General features: G+C 42.6%; 1 protein-coding gene across 3 annotated transcripts in view; it reads right to left on the reverse strand.

Annotated features, from left to right (window-relative positions):
- Nucleotides 1–6,912: 6,912 nt before the first annotated feature.
- The window catches only part of fignl2 (fidgetin like 2), a 42,888-nt gene continuing 22,606 nt past the window's right edge, over nt 6,913–27,194 (reverse strand). Inside the window, exons 1-3 of one of the 3 annotated variants that reach the window (XM_063463321.1) lie at nt 22,089–22,186; nt 20,543–20,683; nt 6,913–11,326 (exon numbers count right to left, since the gene is read on the reverse strand). In XM_063463321.1, the coding sequence (XP_063319391.1) occupies nt 9,279–11,326; nt 20,543–20,567 (2,073 nt within the window). In that variant the 5' untranslated portion in view covers nt 20,568–20,683; nt 22,089–22,186 and the 3' untranslated portion in view covers nt 6,913–9,278. Of the gene's footprint in view, nt 11,327–20,542; nt 20,684–22,088; nt 22,187–27,194 lie in introns of those variants that run through there. The other 2 variants (XM_063463322.1, XM_063463323.1) reach the window with 2 other exon arrangements.

Genomic DNA, 27,194 nt, shown 5'->3' on the forward strand with positions numbered 1-27,194 from the left:
CTTTGAGCTGGTAAAGTCACCCTTCGGTGGCTTGAAGTTTACCCTGTCAGGTTAATAAGAGCTCATTAAGATTGTCGTTTTCCTGTTGAGCTTGGTGCAATCTCATTCAGATATCTTCTGTGAATAACGTATGACTCAAAAATGCTGTTGACATGCAGTTAATCAACATGTATTCAAATAGCTTACTTAAGTAACGCAACTTCAGTAAGCAGATATCGGCCTCTCTGTTTTGTTTGACAGCTAAAGATAAATTAAGTAACAAGGATTTTGCTCATAAAACGTCACAGCTTAACTACTTGCTACAGTTCACTGCTTTAATACTGACGAACAAAGCCAGCAGTGGCGCTGTTAAGTAGTTAAAACTGGTTTAACTTTGCAGGGAAACATTCAAATGCAGAATAAACACAAAGGCATAATAACAGTAATAAACAGTTAATGTAATATAATCAGGTATTTGACATGGTTAACCTTCTAACTTCATTTTCAGCAAGTGTTATTGGCCAGTTATTACAAAAGCAAATAAAAATAAAATCAGAACGCGAAGATAAAATGCACACTTGCCCAATCCAACAATGCAGATTAAGTAGCAACATTAACAAACTACAAAATCTTCTTTGAGTGATAAATGACAGATCACAGAAATAAAAGTACACCACATCTAAAAAAAAAAACAAAAAACATTTGGTTTTTTGAGAGAAAATCATCTTTTTTTTTTAATCTAATATAACATAAAAACTGAGCATAATTATAAATTCTTAGGTAACACACTATGCTATTGGAACACCAAAGTGGTGGTTATAAGCTCTGTGTTTCTATCCATTAAAAATCATAAATTATGTATGATTAATGATCCCATTAAACATTAAATGGACATTGTGCATCATCACTCATCAGTTCATGTTTCATAAGATTAAAAAGAAAGTTGTTCACTTTTGAAAATAAGGACATTATAGCGCTCTCAAATGTTTTTCTTTGATATGAGTTTTTCTTTAATGGTTCTTTAAACTTCTACACCTTACGTAGAAAGCGCTGTAGGGCCAAACTCCATCTAATCTGTACATACAGTACTGTGAAATATTTGATTTCCTTTTTTTTTTTGTATTTGTCACACTTACACGTTTCATATTATCAAACACATTTTAATATTAGACAAAGATAACCACGTAAATACAAAATGTTTTTAAATGATGATTTAATTTATTAAGGGAAAAAGTACCCAAACCACTGCCCATTCTTCTGTCCAAAATTAGAATTTTAATTCAGACACATTTGGATGGTTTTTAAGCAAGAACGACCTTGTTAAGCTCATGCCAAAACATCTCAGTTAGATTCAAGTCTGTTCGAAACCTTCATTGTGCTGTTTTAGTCATCCAGAGGTGGACTTGCTGGTGTGTCCTGCTGCATATCCTAACTGAGATTGAGCTTCAGTGCATGAACTAATGGCCGTTGATTCTCTTTCATGATTTTCTGGCAGAGAGCAGAATTCATGTTTCCATCAATGACAGCAAGTCATCCTGAAGCAGCAAAGCAGCCCCAGACCGTCACACTGCCACCACCATGTTTGACTGCTGGTATCATTTTTTTATGAAATGCTAACATGACTCAAACCTTTCAAAACGTTCAGGTTTGTCTCGTCAGTCCACAGTGACAGTGTTGTTTTTGTTCAGCAGTGGTAGTCACCTTGGAGCACTCCCATGGATGCCCAGTCTCTTTCTTATTATTGAATCATGAACTGAGGCAAGTGAGGCCAGGGTTCCTTTGTGATCTCCTGGATAAGTTCTGGATGTGCTCTTTGAGTAATTTTGTTGAGCTGGCCACTCCCGGGAAGGTTCAGTATAGTTCCATGTTTTTTTCCATTAGTGGATAATGGCTCTCACCGTGGTTCACTGGAGTCCCAAAGCCTTACTAATGGTTTTGTAACCCTTTCCAGACCAATAGATATCAGTGACTTTGTTTCACTGCTGTTTCTTTAGATCATGATGTGTTGCTTTTTCAGATCTTTTAGTCTACTTCATTTCACACAAGTTTGGGCACGGCTAGTGAAACTGAACTCACCTTTCCAAAAATGTGGTTAATCACAGTTAATACACTTACTTTTTCACACATGACCAGTTTGGTTTGGATAGCTAAATTGAATCATTATTTAAAAACTGCATTCTGTATTTACCCAAGTTCTCTTTGTCTACTATTAAATTATTTTGAAGATCTTATTATTTTGATGACCAAGTAGGCAAAACAAGGTAGTCATAACAACAGGAGGAGTCTGAAATGTAAAGCATATTTATTTTCCCAACAAAAACAACACAAAACTGCATTTCTGGCTAACATCAACACAAACAGCAGAAGTTTTGGCAGTTTGCTGGTCTGCAGCAAGTGTTTGTAAATACAGTGTAGCAAACACTTCAATCTTTGGAGTGGACATACCACCAAAATAAGACCAAGGTCTGCCCTACGGTGCTCAGAGAAACTACACAAAATCCAATAGCTACATCCCAGACTCTGCAGGCCTCAGCATTTTAAAAGTTAAAGTTGGAGACTGAAGAAGTGCGGCTTGTTTGGACGGGCTGCCAGGAGATAACTGCTTCAGTTTCTCTAGAAACCACAACACTCCTAGAACAATGTCCTTTCAAAAGACAAAACCAAAGGTGTGTAGATTTTTGGACATAATACGCAAACACTTCGTGCTAACTAGAGAGACAGTGATTCCTCTTTAATTTGTTTAGCAAACACAGCACCTGGGCTCCTTGCAGTCCTGGTCTCCTTGCAGTCCTCCAGTTGTTCTTTTGCAGCAAATCTACAACAGAACTACTGGAAAACAAAAGAAGTGTTGCAATGGACGAGTCAAAGTCCAGACCTCAGGTCACTGAAATGCTGTGGTCGCAGTCCAGAGCCACAAACCTCAAAGAACCCAAGCAAATTCACAAAGAAGAGTGGGCCAAAATTCTTCTAACAACGATGTGAGAGACTCAATAGTTATTGAGTTATTGCTGCTAAAGGTGGTGCTGCAAGCTGCTGCTGCATGGGGTGTACCAAGGATTTACAGCACTGCATAGTCAAATGAAAAAGAAACCTTCCATATCTGCGCATGTATTCATAGAAATCTTGTGCATGCAGCAATATGCACATGCAAATCTATCTAAGTATTACTGTTCTATGCACATTCACATTTTGTAAATATGGGCACTGATTCATTACTGTCTTAGTTCAGAATGTAAATCCATTTTACTATAATTCTGCTTCTACAATTTATATTTTATTAACATCCCTAACATTTTTACCTCATGATGATGGCATTAATAGTTATAGCCTTTATCTTATGTACTGTACTTACAAGTAAATGCAATAACGATACAGATTATACAGTGTTTATCACACAGCATTATACAGACCCTGCATACAGAAACATGCGCAAGCAATTTTAGCTATTATCTGTATGAAAAAAATTATGTAAATATATACATATGCCTTCAGGATCTGATGCATCTGCACACTAGAAATCATTAACATGAATGTAACAGTTCACTCTTGCATCACATGTTTATTACATACTGTAGATTTAAATTTTGACATATTTTTAAAATAGTTTTATGAATTATTCCAGCATCATTGTAAGGTTGAGTCCTTTCTAATGTAATTTGTATTAATGGCTTTTAAGCACACGCGTGAAAGTCTTGCCAAGTGAAGCCAACAGGGGTCGTCAATGTGTTGAAAAAGCTCAGCTTCTGTTTTGCTTTTTCTGGTTTTGAATTTGCAGTAATTGAAAGTCATTGTGGTTTTTTGACAGCGTCGGTGTTTCACATCCTATTTTATTATCATGGTTGGTGATTTCAAATCAACTCGAGATTGAATGTAGTGTCCTTTTGCTGAACACACAGCAAATTATAATTTAATAATCCGAGAAAGAGAGAGAAGTTTGCCTGAATGTATATGTTGATGGGAATTTGCACAAGAATAAAACAAAAACTCAAAAAATTCAGTTCAGGGGAATCAAGAGTGGATTCGTTACATAATTTTGTCACTTGTGGATCTGCAGTTTCACGGATTAGCCACAGGGGGGGAGTAGTGATATACATACAATTTGCCACATGTTCGGGGATATGAAATGTAGCGCCATAGAGCAAAACCGCACAGGAGCATCTGCAGGCTACCCAGCATCAAGCAAATCTAACCTAGTAGAATATCTAATGTTGACCCTTTGATCCCCTTCTATAAGTATCCCTGTCTAATGCTCTTCTCTCACTGATTTATATTTTTCGTTGTTCTTAAACACACAGTCTGTTTTTTCTCCTGTATATCTATTTACTATTTATTTATTCAGTGATCACACTTTGGTCATGTGAGCGGGGGGCAGAGGCCAAAGTATTTCAGCAGGACATTCCACCTGTCAGATCTAATTTCCTGAGAGCTTTGATTGACCAACACAGAAACAATGCTGCTGCAAAGGCTTGAGCATTTCCTTTAAAAGAACCTGAGCTGGTTTTTTTGTGTCCTTTGTTTTTTCTTGCTCAGTGCGGATTTTCCATTACGTATGGGGCTTGAAGGTGCAAACTTTACATAATAATTGTGTTGATGATTATTCTTTCATTTTCCCGGTGTTGTCTCCTTAGCCCTTGTCTCTCTTTTCAGAAATGGCAAAATATTGAAAGCCTAAAAGATTAGATTCAGGTATTTGTGGTAACAGCTATGCCTGTTATTAAAGAGAGAGCCTATATCTAATGTTAAATGACAAAGAGCTTATTCTCTGGGAAGGCTGCACACTGCCACAATATGATTTCTCTGTCACCAGTATGGCAGGCACTGGAGCATATTCTTTAGATTTCTGCACTACAAAGCTCTGTGCTTCTCTGACGCTGTTTCGGGGTGCTCTTAGGTAAAGGACGCTCAGTGCAAGTTTGCAACATCTGGAACCAATACAGATGTGCTAGCTATCTGTGGGACCGGGGGTGCTCGGAGGTTGTAGGCTGATTTGGGTGGGTTGGGGAGTGAGGGGCTGGGCTAGTTGCTACTTTGGCCCTGGGGGTCTGTGTGTCCCTGACTTCAAAATAGACTTGATTGCTAACAGCTGGCAGTCCTAACTCACCCCGTGTCAGAGCTCTCCTCTGATGTCAACCTTGTCAGTATCAAGGCCTGTACAATGGAAGGCCGGCAGCACGTATAGGTAGGGAGGAGATCTGTGTCGGGGTGAAGTGAGATTCAGAGAATGACCCTTTTTTTTTAATGATAGTTGTTACCATAAATAACATTCAGGTTTTGGGACCTTCGAATCGGGAGCATTCAATGACGATGAACATCATGAAGATTAGTTATGAAGTCTGAGCGCACGCTGAAAAATATTCAGTCTTATGCTGCCTGATCTGAGAGCACAACATCAAACATACAAGCAGATATTAAAAACACGTATTATCAGTCCATGTCTTGGTTAGACTCCTTTGAGAACATCTTGTTAATCTTATATGACCACAATTTCATATTAAACCCACCCAAATAAAGAAATTAGTCTGGCAATGAATAAATATAAATTTTAAATTATTCTGAATCTTTGCTTCTGTGTGCCGCCGTCAGGGAAATGTGGCTGAGCTGTGTCCTGCTATTCACTACCACTTTATCAGTAAATAGGACAGCGACTCATTAGCATCTTTTATTATCCAGTTAGAAACTCTGCTCGCCTAATTACCTCCAATCAGCAGGGGGACAAAAATGATTGACTTCCTGGAGGACAGAAGCCACTGTAGGACAAAAAGGACAAATTGCTTTTCAGGCTCTTCCTGGATGGACGTCAGGATATAAAAGTATTAAATGCAGAAGGTAACCATATGGGGTTTTTTTTTTAAGTACCATCATTTGGTCAAATAATTGCAAACCCCCTCACTGCAGTATCATCAAGTAGTGAGGGCAGCACTTTATAGCTTTATATGAGTCTGCTGCTTGCAGAAAAACGCGTTGGCTTTAGACCACAGTTGGTAAAATATTAGTAGCGTATTTATTCGTCATTGTACTCATTGAACTCTCCCCACAGCCACTGCGTGATCCGTTCTACCTTTACAAGGTTATGTTGTTCTGCAGATAATGTTATCGGGATTGTGACAGTAAAAGATATTAAATAATTTTTAAACAGCTGCGGAGACAATTATCCTTCACCAGAGGATGAAGGGCAGCTGCTGCACAAGGTTGTGCTTATAACAGCGCTATGTATCATTATTAGACAATTAATTACTCTTGTCATTAACACCAGCAGCACCACGCTTCCACCGGGATTCATTCAGATGTTTCAAAACGCCCTTTAACAACCCTACCTGTAACCGAGGAGTGACGGATTCTGTTTTCAGACTTAAGCTAAACTTTCACTTGTTTGCATGGAGTTGCTCAAATTTACTTCTTAGTTTTGAGTGTTTGAAAGATGTCAGGAAAAGGCCAGAAATAGCGCAGGCTAGGCCACTGGGACGAGCTGTTGTTTACAGATAGTGACAGGGATGAAGGACCTCTGTGCTCTGGTGTTGGGCCTTAAGCCTCAGGGGTGTGTTCGCACTGCTTCTGGATGCTACAGCGCACGCACACACAAAGACACACACACGCTTGCAGACTGGCAAAATTATGTGCACAGTATCCTCGGCTGCCTTATCTTCATTACTCACATTTACAGGAGTCTTTTCTGTCTTTAACAGCACTTAATATGCTGACTGTACAACCAACTGTGTGAATTCAGTCCAAGCTAAAAAGATCCAAAGCCTTATGATTTAACTTTGTGCGTAAAACACCACACCGTCTATGTAAGCAACTGACCTCGATGCCGGGATCAACCATAGCTATTACTGTTACGTCAACCAGTGAAAAACTGCAACGTAATATTGACAAATTCTGTTTAATATTGTATGATACTCTTATCTTAAAATACAGTCTTTTCTGAGGTAGACTATTACAGTTCAAGAACATAATCATTTGTTTTTGTTTTTTTTAAACAGACATCAAAAAAGACATGAAATAAATACTTTCATGTACAATATGCCGCAAAAATGAGGTAGAAATGGTTACAGAAAATGTACAATAACCAAGAACAAAGTTACTGTGATAACAGATCCAAATGTACAAAATAAAAGCTTGTTTTGTTGGACAAACTGTGAGAAGTACAGGGGACAGGCAATCAAAAGGTTTTTTTAAATTTATGTAATTACCAAATGAATTATCGCTTGCAGTTCCAGCACAATGCTGATGGGCCAGGGGTTGTTCTGCTAGTTGTAAAAAGTGTTTTTTTTTTTTTTTTAATTTCCAAAAGGGCAATCAGTTTAGTCAGTGGGGGCTGTATGGCATGACTGAAGCTACCAACTGGAAATGGAGGTCTGCACTGTGCTATAGGATTGCTGGACATCAATCAGACCCCTTCCACTCCAGAGGAATCGGTATAAGGAGAGGGGAAGGGGGTGGGGAGAAGATGCAACGCCACATGGCCACTGGGTTTTGTGGCCAGGGGGCAATCCAATCTAATGAGATTGCATCGGTGAGTGAGAAAACCAGAAAAAAAAAAAAAAGAAAAAGAGTGATGAGGGCGGGAGAGACGGAGAGAGGAGAAGGACGGTAGGAAATATTACATCATTCTGTTTATACCTCCTCAGGACCATGGCAACAGTCTAATGCACACAACCTCTGCTGCTGCAGACAAAAGACTTGGGTTTTTCCCCACTTATTAAAACAACCACAGAGCTCCTGGAAAAGGGGAGATTGCTTTGGATTGTCTACATGTTGGGTTCTTCCACAATATGTACACATCAGCTGTGAATTTTCATACTTTGGGATTTGTTAAAAGCTATACATACTTCTCAAAACTTGTCTTTTTGGATGGCATCTTGTGCTTCGTCGTGGGTGATTGTGTGTGTTTATTGTATTTACAGTTTCAAGTGATGTTACGCAGCAGTGAAATTATAAAGCAGACATGTATATGCAGGATGTGTAAACACTAGATATCACAGATTTTTGCAAGCAGTTTGTCCAACAAAAAAGGAATATTTTTTTCCTGTATTCTACATAGCATTTCTTCAACACAATCGTCACTTCACCATAAACTACAATAAAAATAAAGGTTAAAAGACCAGGAAAAAAAAGGTATATATTCATATATAATAATACATGGATTTATGGCATCAAAAATCCTTTGAAATACCTGAATTACATTCAATGTTACTCTTTGTAGCAGATTCAAGTTTCTCTCCCGAGGTAAAAGCCTCGTTGAAGTGGGTACTACAAGACCATCAGGTTTCTCCTCGCACCTTTATCTCACGCTCTGCCACTCTCTACTAAGACCCTACGATTACATACATTCTTTATTTCATATTTCTGAGGTAAAATTCTTCCTGAGCATTTCAAACATGACTACATACTACAAAAACAAAAAACAAAACAAAAAAAAAAAAAAGCAGTAAGTGAAATCGAAAAAACAGACATGCTGAAGGAGAAGCTGGATGTGCAGGTGGATTAATGTGGCTCTAACTGAAGATTTCGAGGGAAACTGGACTTAAGGCGGAATGTGAATAATACAAAATTAAGTATGTGATCTTTAACATGACAGGAAATAAAAGATGCAGAATAGTAAGGAGAAGCTGCTGTTTCATGATTTGGTAACAAGCTGTCAACATCAATACACCGATTTGAAGAACCAGCCCATTTGGAGAAATTTGAGAGTACTGCTGCTTTTGTATTTGGTTTAACAAGTTTTTTGGTCAAAACTGGTTTGCTGAAATGTTGCAGATCCCAAGCCCTTTGCACTGAATGATTAGTGGCAATTCAATGAGTAAATCAACATTTGGAAAGCATGGAAGTGGACTGGTAATAAATAGGATCCTGAGAGTAGCAGCCAAAGGGGAGGGGGGGAGGGATTTTCCAAACCCTGATTATCCATAAGCTTGGACCGCTTCACCTTGCGACAAATAATTGATTTTGTCCTGGACCCAGGCTAATCAGGATCTCTGAGTCATAAAACAGCTATCTGGTTTTCCCATTGGCCAAACTACTAATACACTTTAACAAGCCCCGTCCTTATTTTCTTTGGGAAAAACAAAATATTGCGGGTATTTACAGCAAAACAAAAACAGCACATCATTGCATGCTTCTGCCAGTGAAACAACCTTGTCATCTCTCCCATATTTGTGAGCTTCTCTGGCTCTTTTGGCTCTATAATCTGTAAGTAATTACAAAAAACAAAAAGGAAAACAAAAACATTCCAAAGGCTTTCTATGCCGATGCAGAGACAGGGTCATAATGCAGTCCGAGTACTGTGACTGGCTGCTTTCTCAGTGGCTATACATCTTGCTCCACTCTACACAAGTGTCCAGTTCCTTTGCGGTGGTGTGTGGCCGCACCTTGCAGAAGGCATTCTCGAAGTCTGTAAAGTCGGGGGGTTTGCTAGACGTGGTGAGGCCGTGCATGGCTCCAGTTGAGGAGGATGCTGACGAGAGCACCTGCTGGCTGAACTGCAGCAGCTCCCGCACAGTGAAGCCCTCCGTGCGCTGCAGCACACCGCTCAGCTCCCTCTCGCTCAGGCTGAAGCCCTGGGGTGACAGCGCCTGCAGCAGTACCTCTCTGCGCATAGCCACATCTGGTAGGCCGACGTGGTAACGCTTAGCAAAGCTCCGATGGACAGCATCTTGCAGCAGATCTGGCCTTCCAGTGGCGCATACAAGAATCACCAGACCTGTGGTCCCCACCTGAGCTTTCTCCAGGGTGCTCAGCAGTACCTGCCTCAGGCCCTCCTCTTCCATGGCTTCCACCTGACTAAGTAGCACAACTGAGGGTTGCCGTGCCCCCGCCACCTGCAACAGAGACCCCAGAATGTGTTCTGCCTCAGGCTTCCCTTTAGAGGCCAGCATGGTTCCACTCAAACGGTAGAAGGAGGCCCCTAACTGCGAAGCCAGTGAGCGAGTCAGTGTCGTCTTACCCCCTCCTCTGGGGCCGAACAGCAGGACGGTTCTTGGTGGCTGCACCACTGGACTTGGCCTCAACACGGGCCACATCAGGTCCTCCTCCAGGGCAGCTTTGACATGTGTGAGTCCAGCCAGCTCACCCCAGCCCAATGCAGGGATGCAGTCCAATAACTCCCCATTGATGAGGTCTAACAGTCGCGGGTCTGGACTCTTCATAGCCTCAGCAGTTGGAGCACATAATGGAGGGTGTTTGACAGCCTGGGAATGCTGCTGCTGCTGCTGCTGGGTGAATCCCTGTTCTGTCATGCCATTCTCCCCCGTCATGCCTGTTGGAGGGCTGTACTGCCCTGCCGCCCCAAACTGAGGAGACACCAAGGGCTGAGAGGAGGGCTTACTGGGCTTGAAGGTCTGAGGGTCTGTGCTGCCTGAACTACTGAAGCCATTTCCATGGCAATCCGTTTTATCATTCACACTGTAGGGTGAGCTTCCCCCAGCCTTCACAGGGTCATAGCTGTATTTCCTGTACCGCGACCGGTCCCCACTCTCAGCATCTTCAACACCCATCTCAAAAGCTTTTCTTTTCAATGTCCCTCCAGATTCAGATGTCCCAAGGCTCGTGCTCTGGTAACTATAGCTGCCTCCTACCACAGTGGGCCTTGAGGGAACAGGGGTAGGGGCCGGTAGACCTGAGGGGAGGTAAGTCGAAGAGGGGTGGCTGTAGCCAGGAGCAAGGCTGGTCTGAGGAGGGTATGTGCTGGGGGGGTAGTTGTAGACTGGCGTGGCAGGGCTATAGCTGGGCACAAGAGTGGGAGTGGATTGGAGAGTGTGGAGAGAGGCAGGGGGAAGTGCTGCGTTGGGTTGCGGACAAAAACCTGAGGAAAGATAGGTGCCATTGTAGCGAGAGGGGTACTCAGTGGACCCACTGCAGGAGCTGCTACCACTGTAACCTGAGTCTGAAAGGTTACTGTTCAATACTGACACGCTGCCAATCCCCGGAGGGCCCGTGGACGTGGCTGCAGTCTTGGACCCCGAATGGCCGTCATGGCCTCCAGGAGGCCCCAGGGGATAGGAGGCTTCAGTGCTGTGCGTCAGTGGCCAAGGCTCCAGCTCAGTCTTTTGGTTATTTAGGCTCCCAAAGGCCCCCGACTCTGGATAGGTGCCCACAGCAGAAGGCCGGTCATATGGCGAGTCCAGCACGCCGGCATACTTCTCAGCATAGCGCTTCAACAAGTTGGAGGCTGTAAGGGCAGAGATGTCGTCATTGGCCCAGGCGTAGTTGTAGGAGCTGCGGCTACGGCCAGAGTAAAATTCTGACTTGTGGGCCGGAGAGGAGGTGGTGGAGGAGACGTCCAGGTGCTGCTCAGGCCACTGGCTGAGGGGCTGGGCATGCTCTGGGTTCCAGTGCATCTTTAACAGGCCTGATAGAAACAAAACAAAAAAAATAGTAAATAAAACAAGTTATATTTTTCTTCTAATTAGACTTGCATCAGAAAAAAAAGTTATTAATCATTACACTTTCAATTTAGACAGGAAAGCCTGAAGTGTGCACTTTATTGGTCATCATATAAGTTAATCTATGGCCATGTTTTTCTCCACAGTATGCGTTTACATGGGCATCTGGGTGCAGTAAGCAGCAAGACTTTCCATGATCTTAACCATGGTTATATTTATTTATATATATTTAAAACACACAAAGAAAGTGTCAGAATGCCTAAAATTCAGTTTTTCATTTTAATCTTTAATTTGTGGTCAAACCGGGGGGGGGAAAGCTGATCAGTGGGTTGGATGTGTTGTTTCACACTTTCCTAGCTTATGTTGGCGTAGCGATAAGATCCCACTACTATTGCCTGTACTGCTAGCATCTGCAGATCTCCCAGAGGAGCTATTGTTATCTCCCTGTGCATGTTGCTCTGAATGCCTGCTCTCTTCGCCCTGCCCCCCCACGTACCACCCACCAATCCACCCACCCACCGTACACCAGAGCTCCAAAGGCCCAGTGGCCGGCTGGACACGGGGAGGGGAGAAAGGGAGAAATGAACAAGGGTGTGTGTGTGTGTGTGTGTGTGTGTGTGTGTGTGTGTGTGTGTGTGTGTGTGTGTGTGTGTGTGTGTGTGTGTGTGGACAGTGGTGTGGAGAGAGTGAAAAAGAAAGCAAGAAAGAAAGGGGGGTGGGTGGGTTTGGAAATGCAGCATAGTGTGCTATTCATCAGCACAGTCTCCTATGGAACATTGGGAAAGTGGAATGCCTGTTCCTCTGGCTGACTTCAGCAGTGGTCGTGGTCTAATTGATCATCGCTGAGTTAACAGGACAGAGAAGAGCAAGAAAAATCTGTTTTTCATGTTTCCCCTCATGCAACGGATGTAATTAACAATAGTTTAAAAGCTGGTTTACAAAAAAAAAAAAAAAAAAAAAAAAAAAAAATCACAATCTTATAATTATAGGATTGTTCATTTCATGAAGAGTGCTGCATCTTGCTGAGGCACTAGCTTGACATTCCACACATAGCTTGGCATTACTGAACTGTCATGATTTACCCCAAGGTGAGGACTACTTCAGTCACAAACCGGGAGGTAAAAGGGAATATGGCGAAAGTCATCATTGCTGCTGTCTCTGCCTTTCCTTCAGCGGACGCCTGATGATTCATTATTCATGGCTGTCTGTGTGTGTGGAGCCAGGACTCTTATTGCCATTTAAATCAAAGCTCAATATCCACAGTCCAAGATTAGAAGCTGCTGCTCTCTTGGTCTCTAGCTCACTCCCAAACTTTGGCCTCTCTCCTTACCCAATTTCCAAACCTCCGCGTGTGTGTTTTCAGATTACGCCTGTTTATTCAGTCAGATGAGACCGGCAGACCAGATGGCCATTGGATTATCATGTCCTTCATATTCAAATGCACTGCCTTAAGTTCTCAATGGCCAAATCAGTTCAAGCGCTTCCCTAAGCTTCACCCAACTCACAGAGCCTCACACCCACGGCAGCAAGATGTACAAGAACAGTCTTGCTCTGTGTTCACTTCTATTTTTAAAAACATGCTGAAGACATTGGCTTGTCCACACCCAGATGACCACTTTTTTTTTTGGTCTGACTTGCAGGTCTTTGTCCAGGCTGAAGAAACCATATACATGTCCTGCAGGCCCTTCCCATCTGCAGCCCAACCAGTTTGTGAGCAGCCCCAATAATGGGGCCTGTGTGTGACAGAGATGGATGAGAGCCCAGGGGAGCTCATAAAACCTGCAGTGGGGAGGGAGGGATGGTAAAGGCAGGGATGGAGGCAGGGAGGGGAAAGAGTGGACAGCAGGCACTTCGTCCTTTCTAAGCAGACTTGCGCAGACATTAGAGGACTCAGTGAGGCGGGCTAACTGCTGTCCTCTCCATCATTAGAGTAGTTCTAATACAGGATGGTACACTACCCCGCTGACCGGAGTAATGACCAGCTGCCCGTAACTGAAAAACCAATTCACTGTTAAATCTGAGCGTTATTATAATTCTTCCACAGAGCGATGCGAGTGATCATTCACCCCTGATGAAAACAGCGGGGTTGCTGAGCAGTTTAGCGTCCCATGCAATTAGATCTTTCCCGGTGCTGGATTGTGGTTTTAGTAGTAGGAGTAGTAGCACTCCACAATGAACTGAGCGAGCACTAATCTACACTTCTGCTTAAATCAGAGCCATCACGCAGATTAATTCACTGGAGGGACGGGAAGAAACCTAAGATTAGAAGTAGGAAATCAGGACAATGTGGACATACTGTGCATAGCAGTGCAATCATTAGATTAACTTCAATACATGCTTTAATGCGATGCTGGGTTGTGACATAGAAGCATTAGCGCTGCTAATGCAATCACTAAATGTTGTAATCCATTTGCAAGTAACACTGATGAGCTGATATTTTTATTTATGCGCCACCATCCCCTGAACTCCGTCTCATATAAAAGACGACTTTTATGATTTGAATATTGTTTACAAATATGAATCCAATACAACTGAAGCTTTTCTTCATGCTAACAATACAAAGTAAAGCTCCTCTGTGATCTAAATACAAAGTGTGTAATGTTTTCTCTTTTATCACTTACACTGTTAAATTCAAAGTGAATAAAAATCACTTGCAATGACCAAGTTAAATATACACAGATAATGGCATGGCTCTTCTGTTGACCGAGTGCGACTGAGTGTGGGGAGGTTGATAAGAACCTTCTGTGTATGCATATAAAACTTCCCACTGTTTGTGTGTGTTCTTGGCCCCAGGAGAGACAGATGTTCTTCTGCTGACCGCCTTACTGTCTGTGCGGCCATTGTGGCGGACGACCATCCAGCAGACGTGCGCGAATCGGACAATCCAGTTGGCCCTGAGACAAAGCCTAAAGGATCCTATTGTCAGGGCCCTGTCTAATTATGGAAATCTTATTAATCTATTCAGCAGCAGTCTACTGACAGCTTTTGTGTCAGCCTGGGATTTATTGAGGAACTTGTGTGAGCTGCATCCCATTGTAGGAGTGTGTGTGATGAAGACAGTGGCACAGCTCACTTCAGCAGAGACCAGCTTTCCTTTGAGGAGGCCCTAAAATTAAAATTAGACTACTTATGCCAAACGGGGGAGCGTGTGGGGAGTGCTGTGATTTCTGCCCTCAAATGCTCAGATCTGCCACCTGCAAAGTCACAGAGTCTCCTGTTGACTGGCTGAAACTGAAGTAGCTCGTGGCCCATAAAGGCTGGTATTGCTCTCGACTGCGTTGTGGTTTCCTATAAAATAAGTATCAGTGAGTGAGGTGAAACCTTATCTTGGCTGGAAGCCCCGAGACGGAGGGCTCCAGTGCCATTTCACAGCTCCCCTGAGGCTCCTGCCCCCCCCCTTCTCCATTCCCGGCACTTTTGTTTTCCCGGCCTCGAGGAACAAAACGGACATGGATGCAACAAGCCTTCTGGGACAGTGGGCTATTAAACCGCACCGACTGCGAAGAGGCCGCTTGTAAACAAGAGAGCTTTGGATCAATTTAATCTGGGATATATTCAGAGTTCAGCTCCACCCCATCCACAGACCAGAAAATAAATAAATCTACACAACACCTCCACTCTGTTGGAAAAAAAAGTTAATGCATTCGTTACATTGTTTCTAAAATTTTATTTTTTAATAACAAGAAAAGTTAAGCTGATAGAAATGATTGCTTAACTAAACTTAAAATTTGCAGTCTTGGAAATATAAAGAGTTACCCTCCAAGTCTGGTCAGCTATTCTACCTGAAAGTAAAATATACTGGTGGGAAAAAAAATTCTCAACATGAAAAAGTAGACTTGATGCCTAAAACAAAATTCTTTCAATACCTATGAACAAAAAGTTGCAGAGAGCACAGTGTCAAATTGTTTTGAGAATGCTGCTCCGGCTGTTCTGGCAGTGTGTCAGGAATTCAATTGAGACAACTTCTCAGAAAACAGCCACTTTAAAAAGGGAGAAGAAAAAAAAGCTTAAAAGGGGCGCAGTCACACAAAGCACCGCACACCGATATTGCAAAAGGGGAATGAAAGTGGAGAAGGGCAAAGTGTGACGGGCGTTGTGTTTGTGCTGATAAATCACAAAGTTGATGTTCCAATGACCGCATCAGTCGGGACGTGTTCAGCGAGCACAACCTGATCGATGAGTTATTGGACGAAACTCACGCTTGGCACTTATAAATATGTAAGACAAACTTTTTCCCTTTTTCGTCTGAAATCTTTAAACACAACTGCTCATTTTAAAAACCCAACGCACTGCTTTGAATAGGAAATCTCACAAATGACCATCAGTTTAGCACGCAAACCACGAAGCAACTGAAAATCTCTTGTGTATGTATGTTATCTTGATTTGCTGTTTCAAGCCCCTGAAGTCCTCTGCTCTCAAGTTCACTATGATTTATGATACTAATATCAAGCAGGGCATTCTTTCTAGGCTGTATGCTGCTGCATGCTACCGGTGTGTCGTAAAAACACCAATCGGAGAGACCGGCCACATTTCACAGCCTAGCTGGTGGACAGAGTAGAAAATTGTCTCTGGACGTTTTCACACTTTGGTATGAAATACACATTTTATCAGCCCCTTGCACAGTTCGGACCTGAAGACGGTGATAAAAGATAATAAATTCCTGCCATAAATTTTGGATTATTTCGTACGACACTCGTGTTACACCGTGTCGAGTCACCCTGTACATTATTACCCCACAGTTGCAGAGGAGCCTCTGTGATTGTGTGGGGTATTGCCAAAAAGCTGTTAAAGGTCGGCTCTTGAGACCCTCGTCAACCCACGTTAAAACGGGGATAATGCGAACCCCGACCAGCGGGGATCATCATATATCAGACGTGCATAATTGGAGATTGCTGAGGAAAATTATTATAAATCTAATTCTCAGTCGCAGGCCTGCTATCACTCAAATGAAACACAATCCCGCGCTAGGCCTCTCGCTGCATCTGGCTCATCTGCTCCCTCTTCATGTCCCTAAAAAGATGTAATAACAGAAGAGTGCGGGAGCTCTGTTGGGGAGTTTTCACACCTGCTGCCCAGAGCGCGAGCAGACGCAGCTCTTTTCAAAGACGCCTCACCAGTACACTCCCAGGAGGACAGAGCCCATCTCCTGCAGTGGCATTGAGGGATGTCCTCTGTGTGTTTTTTGTGTGGGTGTGTATGTGTGTCTCTATCTCTATACTTTCATCTTTCTGTGGATAGAGCTATCTGCACTCCATGCATCAGAATGACAGTTTGACTTACTCCTTTTTTGTTTCACCCTCCTCTGGGATTGTTCCAGGCCAGCTGTCAGAAGAGTTTTTGTCAGCGTGTGAAGCTAATATTACTTCATGAGAGGATAAGGACAAAATGACAAAAGTGTGTGCGGGTTTTTAAACTTAATGATACAATTTTAATACCTTTGTAATGCCATGTAACTAGGATAAGTGAAAAAAAATAAATATCGATTCAAAATAAAACAAAAAGGGTAAATTAGAGGCAGATGAATGTTCTGTGGCATTAAAAGTTGCTATTTTAAGCAAAGTGGATGGAGGTGGAGCAGCGGCCAAACTACCTGATGGCATTTTGCTAAACATTGATTAATTGACAAACGTGTTTAGAATTGCTAATGAGAGTGCAGCAAAATGCAAAGTCCCGTCTGAGAGCGAGCGCGCTCATTTTGCGCTGCTTTTCTCAGCACTCTCCAAAACTAGAAAGCCTCCAGAATAATTGCTGGATGCGTCACTTCATGCTCGTAATTTTAGAAACAACTCCCCCATCCCCCGTGCCTGCTAATGCACGTCCACAAATGGCAGCGGTCCGTCCACCCCCCACCCGCCTTCCCTTCAAGAAGGAAAAAAAAACAAAAAAAAACAAAAAAAACAAAACAAAAACAAAAAAAACAGGGTCCCTATTTTCTGTGACTACAGGCTGGCTTTAGGTCATTGTGTCCACTAATATATCAAAGAACAGCTGTCCTAAGGCTCTGTGATGACCAATCACCCCTTCCATCTGTCTCACTCATCCAATCTCTCTCTCGCTCCATCTCCTCCTCTTCAGCTCTGTCTTTTCCCTCCAATCTCCTGTGTTTCTCTGCTTCTCCACCTCCCTTATTCCCCCACATTCCCACTGAGCATCTTGCATCCCCCCCTCTTTTCTGTCCAAATCCCTTGGTCCCTCTGTGCTTATACGCGCGGCACATGGACAGCTTTGGGATTTGTTGTTTTCTGTTGGTACACACACAAATTAGAGAAAGCTCGAGTGACATTCCACAGCCTCTCTTCTTTCTAGCAGAGCTTTTTCTGGACACTAGACTACAAACACCTACAAACACTCGAGATCCGACAATTAAAGTATGTTATTTCTCAAGTGTAGTAATTTACTAATTAGCTCTGCTGGTGTGGAAGACGTGTCACATTGTCGAGCTCTGAATTCTGCTGCCTCAGGAATCCAGTTCAGCGCTGCCACCCGAATGAGCCTCACCACCCTGCTTCTTAATTGGACCCTTAATGGGAGCGGAGGTCTCCTTAATGAGCTGATAAACCCGTAGAGAGACAAACCGCAGAGCCCGTGAACTCACAGGGCCTGGGTTCCTAACCTTCTTTTCTTGTGGACGTAGACGCAAACGCACACAAACACACAAGCACGCACACACTCTGGTGGCTAATTAGAACCCATTCACACCCAAACTAATGATCCTAGCACTTATTCGCACACACTTTAGCAGGCTGTGTGTTTACTCAAGGGCCTCACAGACGTCCTTCTACTGCACCACTCATACCACTCTGCCTACAATAGAGATACGCTCTGGCACGGCCCTCCAACCTCCTCCTTCAGGAGCCAGGATGAGATCTAGTCTTTTTTCCTCCATACAAAAACGCTCCATGACTTGCCGGAGTCATTCACAAAGACACTCACACAAAACATAAAAACAGAGCAAGAGAGAGAAAGGAGAGGGGTCAGTCAGAGGAGAGAGCTATAAAAACTGGCAGATCTGGGCTCTTGTGTGTAGTCGCTCTGGGAGTGTGTGTATGTATATATGTGTGTGCGCATGCATTCTGTTTTAAAAGAAAAGGTACTGCTACACCAGCAGGGGCCCCCAGCAACAAGAGTTAGGGCACTCTTGGGTTGGCGGCCTGGGACTGATTTAAGAGTGTGTTTGAAGTGCAGATTACAGATTCTTTGCACCAAATCCCTCCAGGAGTATCTATGGCCCCTGGAATCTCTCTCAGGTTTCTCCTCAGGTCCCGCCATAGCTGCTCACCCCAGCTTGAAGTATTCTGGACTGGCCGGAGACGGGGACAAGGGCTGAACATGCTAATATAGAATCAGACACACAGACACCGAATAAATACGACATCTTATTCATTAAGTCAAAGTGGTTCTGATTCCCCCCCCCCCCTTTAAAACTGTGTGTCGGTGTACCTGTCCTAAGCACATGTCACCTTGTTTGTGTTCATACAAGGGGACTTGACTCAGAACAGAAATGCAACAGCAGGAGTCAGAAGTCGCACTGGGAAGCAGGAATGCTCCACATTCCCACAAAGGGGATTCCAACATGGAAGTGAGAGTCTTCACATGCACTGCACATACTCAACGTCCTTATCTAAAAGACAGTACGCTGACACATCACAATCAAGCACAGGGGCATATTTGTGTGTCACACTTGGTCTGAGAATAAATGGCAAAGCCTACCGAACACTGCTGCACATGCTCATACAATCCTCCGTGTGAACTTTGCATGCACAAATACTAGCAGGCCGCTCTGAAATGAGCTCACCGCTGCAGAAACACTGCAGAACAGAAATGCACCACACATGAAAACCCATCAAGCTGTTGATCTGAGAAGATGAAAAGAAGCACTGTGTGTCCTGATCACAACAGCAAAACACACACAGAGGCACACAAAGCCTAGTACATAATGTACCGGAAGAGTCCTATGAACGACCAACAGTGTGTCATCTCCGAAGGCATGCTTACTATTCCACCATCACTTTGTGACATTCTTAGAGTCGCTGTCCATTTCAGCAGCGCCGAGTATAACTAGTGAGTGTGGACCCGCAGGTTGCAGGGAACTAAAGGAGTAACCTGTGAAACAGGCCTTTCAAATGCACGGCCAAACTTGGCCTAATTAGGGTCTGAACTATAAACAGCGTTTAATCAAAAAAATAAAATAAAAAATTCTGGGAGCTGGCAATAATTCAACCACGAGCCACTTGTGAACGGACCTGTTTCAAAACAAAAACGAGAGGTCAGCTACTTATTTGGGCATTTAGAGGGTGAAATTCACCAAAAGCAAACAAACAGCCATGGTTACTGTCAAACATCTGCTCGTGATGCTTTAATCAAACTCTGTTTTCCAGATTGAATTCACACGCCCACGCGCGCTCGCCTACACTGCCTCTGCGACCGAAGCCACATTTAAAAACACAATCAAAAGTTCCTACAAACCGTTTTTAAGTAATACTTTTTAAATTGGCCTTTCCATGTGATTTCTCCTCCTTTTCTTGTAACTGTCAAGCCAATAATGTTCCTTTGAGGCCATTTAAAGAGATGGGAAAAAGGCGCTCTTGAGGCCGAGGCCACGGAGGCAGCCCCATGCTGGCCGACAAACAATGCCGTTTCGGAGAGCCGGAGCACTGGACTCTGACTCAAATGAAACCTGGTGGGAGGGTGCAAAGGGGGAGACAAACACTGGACATGTTAGTTATTAGATCAGCATTGAAGGGAGAATAGAGAGAGGGGAGGAGGAAAAAGCAGAGAAGGCAGGAGGCCGTGTGTGCATGTATGTGTGTAAGTAAAATGACACTTTGAGGACTGAAGGGTTTCTGTAGCTTAAACCATCAGCCCTCCAACCTCTTCCTCTCCCCATCTGTGTCTTCCGTCTGCTGATGAAACATTCACACAGGGCCAGTGCCCGGGGTTTAGCATTTCCACAATGCACGTCAAGCGGGAAAGGGAAAAAAAGAAAAGAAAAAAAAAGCCCAACACGTTTCTGATTGCACGATCAACTGTCAATTCTTCCTCTGTTTGCAAACTACACGAACACGATGTTCGCTCCTGTGTATTTTTGGAACGGAGACTCATTGATTAAGGCAAAGTCCAAGTCAGGGAATGAGGCCGTTTGGTGTGCAGAGCAGATAGAGAGAAGGGTATAGTGTACTCACTATAAGGGACAATAGGACTCAGCATTCTGTGGAGCTGGTCTCAATAAGGAGGAAGGCTGTTTTGTGAATGCCAGCTAAGGTTAGTGCCCGTCCGGCTGTAGTCCATCACTGGCATGAGCTTGCACTGACAACAGAACAGCCCTGAGAGAGCGAGAGAGAGAGAAAAAGAAGTGAGGGAGTTACTGGCTGCTGCACTGTGTGTGGACACTCAAACGTCAACCAACACTTGCAAGGCGAGCTCAAAAGCCAACACGCATCAAAACACATGGATCAGGATTGAACCGGAATTTGATGGAATTATTGACCAACCTGAGAGCCCGATCAGTATAACAAGAACAGAATTCAAACTTATATAAACACAAACACACGCACGCACTCAGTCTACCAAACTGAGGCGCACAAGGGCGTTCATTATAGGCAGGCATTAAGCTGATTGTGAGGCTGCATCCAGCCTCTAAAGAGGGCTTTCTAAATCTGCCTCACAAAAAGACTCATGCATACCATTGCTCTGTGCACTGGGGCAATAAAGACTGCATTCTTAGGACACAGAGCACTTTTGGAGCCGTACTAACAAAATGCAGGGGAAAGATATAGCCAAAGTTTCAGCTTTCAAGCTGTCCAAACACATCAGCTTCAGCTGTAAAATGATTTAAAATGTATTTTTAAATGTGGAAATCTAAATATAACCAGCTATTGTTTTTGTCTACTTTCAAAGTAAATTACACCAAGTCTCTATTTAGGTTGAAAAGTCAAGTTGTGAAAGTCATATTTTGATCACGCACCAATTAAAATCAGCTTAATCTTCTAGTTTTTATTATGCTTTTCTCATCTGGAGCACCTCTCTGAAAAAGCCCGTGCAAATAAAATATTTCCATGAAATTTTTTTCATTGAGCCTTTGGGGCCATTAATGCTTTCTGAGAAAACCACATTTGTTTTCTTGAACCACATCTGTAGAATCTACAGTTCATTTATAAGTCAAATATTAAAAGTCATAAATTATATAAATCTCAGATATGTAAACCAAGTCTTAAACAACTGTTTTATTTAATGCTCTGTTAATACTTTTGGCAGCAGTCTGTCTGCTTTAAAACAAACCTATTATATACAGATTTATATTCACAAATGTACTGTTCACATAGAAGAGAAATTACGCAATGACCACAAGGCTATCTGTGGACACCAACAGGCTGCACGTACAACACAGTATCAGACTACAAACCCACTCTGCTCCGACTGACAGTCAACTTTTACCACTCAGCCCAGAATAACATGCACACTACAGCAGCAAACCACAGTTCCCACTTAAAACAAACACTGCCCTGCATCAGCACAGGTCAGAGCGAGGCTGAAGGGAGAAGGCAGAGATAGCAGTTTGAGTTTTCTCAAGAAAATGTCTCATGGTCAGTGGCCAAACAGGAGAGCTGTTTCAACACGCTCAGTTCCCGTCTTCCTCCAACTTCAGCCCGGCCAAGTCAAACAGCAGGGATAGCAGCGGGCTATGACAGCAGATAAACACATAGATGCAGAGAAGACAAGCAGTCTTACCTATTCATGCCTGCATGTCCTCCATCAGATCTGAAAGCGCTAGGATAATCCCTGGAGCAGACCAGACCTGCATGTGCACTGCTATGCTTTTTTCCCCACATATGGGACACAATTCGTGTGTGTCTCTCTCTCTCTCTCTCTCTCTCTCCCCCCCCCTCCCCCCTTTCTCTCCCTCGTCAGTGACAGAGCGAGCGCTCAGCTCCCCTCCCCCATGAATCTCCCATCCCCCTCCCCTCCTTCTCACTCTTTATGCTAAAAGTATTTAAGTAGGAAGAGAGATAGAGAATAAGGGGAGTGCAGCAGGGAGGGTGGGGGACTGACCAATCATTCTCTGAAGGAGAGCGAGCGTGAAGGTGCTCGCTCATAATGAAACCTGGACACGGAGGACAGCGGAGAGTTTTTATTTGGAGGGAAATGCCCAGGGTAAGTTTGGGTTGACATAGGAGGATTAAGAAAGCTCAACAGCGGTCAAATTGCAGTGAAAACACACCGAGGAGCGAGCTCTTATTTCTTCACTGGCTGACTGAAACAGACACTTGAAAACTGATCCTAGAAAAATGATATTCATCGCTTATTACTAATTAAGAAGAAAGTATATCTCAAAAGCAGAATAATGCATCTTAGCCTGGTATGAGTGTATTATTATTTTCTATTTTTCAGCAAAGCTCCGAAAAAAACCCAACAAAAAAACAAAAATGCCTTCCAAAAATTCCTAAGCTGCCACACCCACACAACATCTTGTATGTAACACGAGGAAGACAATGTGGTTCAGCAAGCAGCCAGCTTGGAGGCATTTACTGATCAACTGCCACATTAGCCATACACCCACATCCCAGAAGACTTGTCTCCACAAAGCCCTGATGCATGACCATCACACCATACTTCACCATTCAGCACATCGTCACAGATAAGGTGACCTCGTGAACAAATGTTCAGATGAGTAGAGCCAGAAACAGAAATAGCTCAATAAACTTTGACCTTAGTATAACAGATTGGATTTATTATGGACAAATTAATGCAAGACTACAGCTGGAAACATCTGTCGAGCAATGGTCGCCACCGATACAAGCAATAAGCAGATCTCTACACATCTCTTGCACTTCTTTTCTCTGTATTGTTGTAGTTTATTTCTTTTATGTTTGCATTGCTTAAATGTCTTTAATTTATAAATGCAGGCTACATGGTTGATTGATAGATGTGCATCTTAAATGGAGGTTTAGCGTTTGTGAGAAAGAGCCAAAAGGAAGAACAAATGAACAAATTTATTAGATCGCCACCGATTTTAAGGTTTGTGCCACAGCTGCACTAAATTAACAGTACTGGTAAATTACCAGACTCATTTTAAATGTTTCAGTAATTGTTAATCCACCAGTACATACAAGCTCTATAATCAAAAGGGAATTTTAAATGGTAAATATAGTTACTGTTGTCAGCGTTAATTTTCAGATTCACTGTTTTTAAAAAAAAAAAAAAAAAGTGCTAAAAAATACAGTAAAGCACATTTTCTGATTAAGATACCAATTTAAATGTATTGCATATATTGCATTACTGCAGTTTAGCTAGCTAAAATTTGAGTATGAAAACATACATTCAGTTTGTTATTTGCTTAATAAACAAAATAATTTGTGGTTTAAACAAGTTTTCTAAAGATTTCTAAAATGTGTTTTTTTATGACAGGTGGCCCAATAGATTTTTTATATGCACATCAAAAGATATATGTGGGGTTTTCTTGTTTTTGTTTGGGGGGGTTTTTCCCCTTCTTAAATTATATTATATAAATTGGTTTAAAGGTTTAAAAAGTTAAAGAACTGAATCAAATTACTAAATTACTTTTCATTACTGACTGAAAAGGTGTAGGCTGAAGATTAGAGCAGAACTTTTACATCTAATTTTCTAAATGCTTTTTTTTTTTAAATCCTTTTAATAGATTTAAACAAAACAAAGACCAAATAAATGAAAACTAAAACAATTAACAAAAACTAATCTTTCAAATATAGAGCGATAATCATACTTCAGTCTTATATTCACCACTAATTTTTAAACCTTTTCAACATTTGAATAGTGAACTACATAGCCTTAATTGTCCCTTTATAACAATTGAAATGTCTGGTTAACAAAGACTACTGAGAAATAAAATTAAGTGCAATATTACTTCTCTCTCTCAAAAAAAACAAACAAACAAAAAAACAAAAACAAAAAAACAAAAACAAAAAAACCAAACACACACACACACACACACACACACACACACACACAGGACCATAACAATTCAGTGTTCTGCTGGAAAAAGTTACATCCTAGCCTTCTGACACATATACTAACCAGACAATTTACAGATCTAAGGATCCTGATAAAGAACCCAATGCCTTAACCCTTCATCAGACCCCTCCCAGATTCCAGTCCGCCAACCATGCAACCCACTGGACATGCCACAATAGGTCAGGTCTGCTTTGATGACGATAAGGCAGGTGGGATTAACGTCGTGGTAGACATGAAAAATATGTTCCACTAATGATGGTTTCAAAAGCACATTCTACTAATGAGCAGAAATGATAAACCACTTAGAAACCCAGTCGCTTCATCTTTTTTGTAATCAAACATTATTGCAGTGGGACCGCATCTGAGGGGAAGTTGTAAAAAGCATAATCCACTACAATAAAGACAGCAAAGGTCAACACAAAAACTGCAAGAAAAGAGTAGCTCAGCCTCCTAACTCCCAAATCAGCCCAGCATCTGGGGGCAGGATGCACCAGAAGAAGTGGCCCAATACACAGAAGTCCTACTTGGCACAGGACCCAAAAATCTGTTGCCATTGTCCTGGTTCCAGACACCAGAGTAAACCGCAGAGGTCTTTTGTGTACACCCCAATGTAGTGAAACCTGTGTAAAAGTAGGCAGATGGTTTTCATGTTGTGGCTGAGAAGTGAACATTCCAGTCACTTGTAGCAGAACCAGACGGACTGCTTATAAGTAGCATCAAGGGAGCTACTAAGTAAGTAAAGTTGCACATGTTGGTCTTAAGCTTCAGTGTCCACAACCTCAAAAGCACAATCCACTTTTGTCCTTATCCTGGACCAAGATACCTCCAACAAACACTGATCAGCTCACCTCGAATGCATACCAGACCTGTCACATCATTAAGAGCTCTGGAAGACATCACCAAAATCTTAAACTGAATACGAAATATCACAGAGAGCCAATGAAAACAGGACAGAACTGGTGTCACATGGAGTCTTTTAGCGGGCCGCGTGAAAAGCCTCACAGCAGCATTCTGGACAGCTTTTAAGCAATCAAGGAAGAACAAAATGTTATAATCGAGCTATGTCAAAAATAAATAATGATAATTCCCATTTCAGAACAAGATGCTAAAAGCATTATAAGACAGATGTATAAGACAACGAACATGTTTATCAAAGGTGAACTGATCCAAATCAATGCCCAGATTTCTGACCGTTAGCAGAACTGAAGATGAAACAGGGCCGAGAAAAGGACTGGAGTGACAATAATGACCGTTTTAAAATTTTTGATGCATGTTTGATTAGTTATCTGTTACTCCAATGTTTCGGGTTTTTTTGCTCATGGTCAGGTAGCATTTCATTTACTCACCTCTCAGACACACACACACTCACACACAGCTGCTGGGCTGTTTTTAGCACCACACTGAGGGCCACATGGCCCAGTCATCTCCTCTTGTTACATGGAGCCACTACTCCACTCAAGCTTCAGCACTACACATGTTACAGCACGCCACTCTCACACACACAGCGCGCACCAAAAATATTCATATAGAAATTAGCAGACACAGTCAGTGGGCAGGCTGAAAATAGAGAGGGACACTGTGATCACGTTAGGCGTGCATGGACTTTATCATACAACAGCATTAGAGAAAGTGTTTGCCCAGAGGAGGGTGGGTGTAATAATTTATACTGTACTGATCCTATTATAGCTCATTATGTTGTCAAGTGATATAACCGTTTATCACTGGTGAATAATTGCAGTTGATAAAAAACATTCTGATGTTCCCATTTTGCTCCCCGAGTTTAATATTTAAAGCTTAGACAAAAAGAAATATGAGAAATCCCACATATCAATAAATCCCTCATTGTTAATAAAAACATTAGAGAAAAAAAAACCTCTCCATTATTAACTTTTACAAACAAACTTTTTGGTTAACGTTGACATTTTTCCCCCTCAGCCCATCTGGTCATTTGTGTTGCCATGTTCCTCGTTCCTTCTATTAAAATCATCACGTTGTCAGGGCCTCAGAGTCGTTTTATTGTGTACGGTGTTAAAACCGTACTGGCCTCATTTGAACCATGTGGTTTGAGCTTTTTTAGGAGATGCTCCAGTGGTCAGTGACATGACTTAAATTGGAATGCAGTGCAATAAACCCATAGGAGGAAACACAGCAACTCATTAGAGGGGTTACAAAACTTACCACACCCAGGGAGACCCAGTTCAGAACCACAATTAGACTCCTTGATTTTTTTCCCTAATATGGGATCCTTAAAAGATTTGGTAATGGTGTCTTTGTGGGGGAGGGCATTAGGTAAGGGTACGGTTGAGTAGGGACGTTGAAAGCAGACAACTGGCGCTCCCTCTATCATACTATTGCCTTATTAGTGCTGAGGCAGCAGTGTGTGGACACAGGCAGCATGCTGAGTCCAGCACTACCACAGCACAAAGACTTCAGGGCCCCAGGACTTGAAGCAAGCCAAAAAACTGAAACACCGACAGAGAGTAACAATGAAACAGAGCAGGCATTATCTGCACAGACCACTTCCCCTGTCACAGAAGAGTTTGGCAGGTGCCTCTCTGCCACAAACATGCGTTGATACACGACAACACACCTGTGACAGTGTTGGCTCTCCAAATTTCTCTGAAGACTTTCTGCACAGGAGACAGTAAAGAACATGGGTTACTGTCGAGGCTCGGAGGACTCATCGAAGCCCAGTGGTTGAAGGTTAATGGAAAGATATGAGAGGTAGACAAAAGAGCCGTGGCGGATGAAATTACTCCTGAATGGACAAAGGGTACAGGTCAACACGCTAGTGTTTGACCTCATACGCCAGCTCAACACCTCCATTCAGCAGGTTGTTCACCCCGA

The sequence above is a fragment of the Pelmatolapia mariae genome, linkage group LG20, assembly GCF_036321145.2.
Source record: "Pelmatolapia mariae isolate MD_Pm_ZW linkage group LG20, Pm_UMD_F_2, whole genome shotgun sequence".
Taxonomy (NCBI): Eukaryota; Metazoa; Chordata; class Actinopteri; order Cichliformes; family Cichlidae; genus Pelmatolapia; species Pelmatolapia mariae.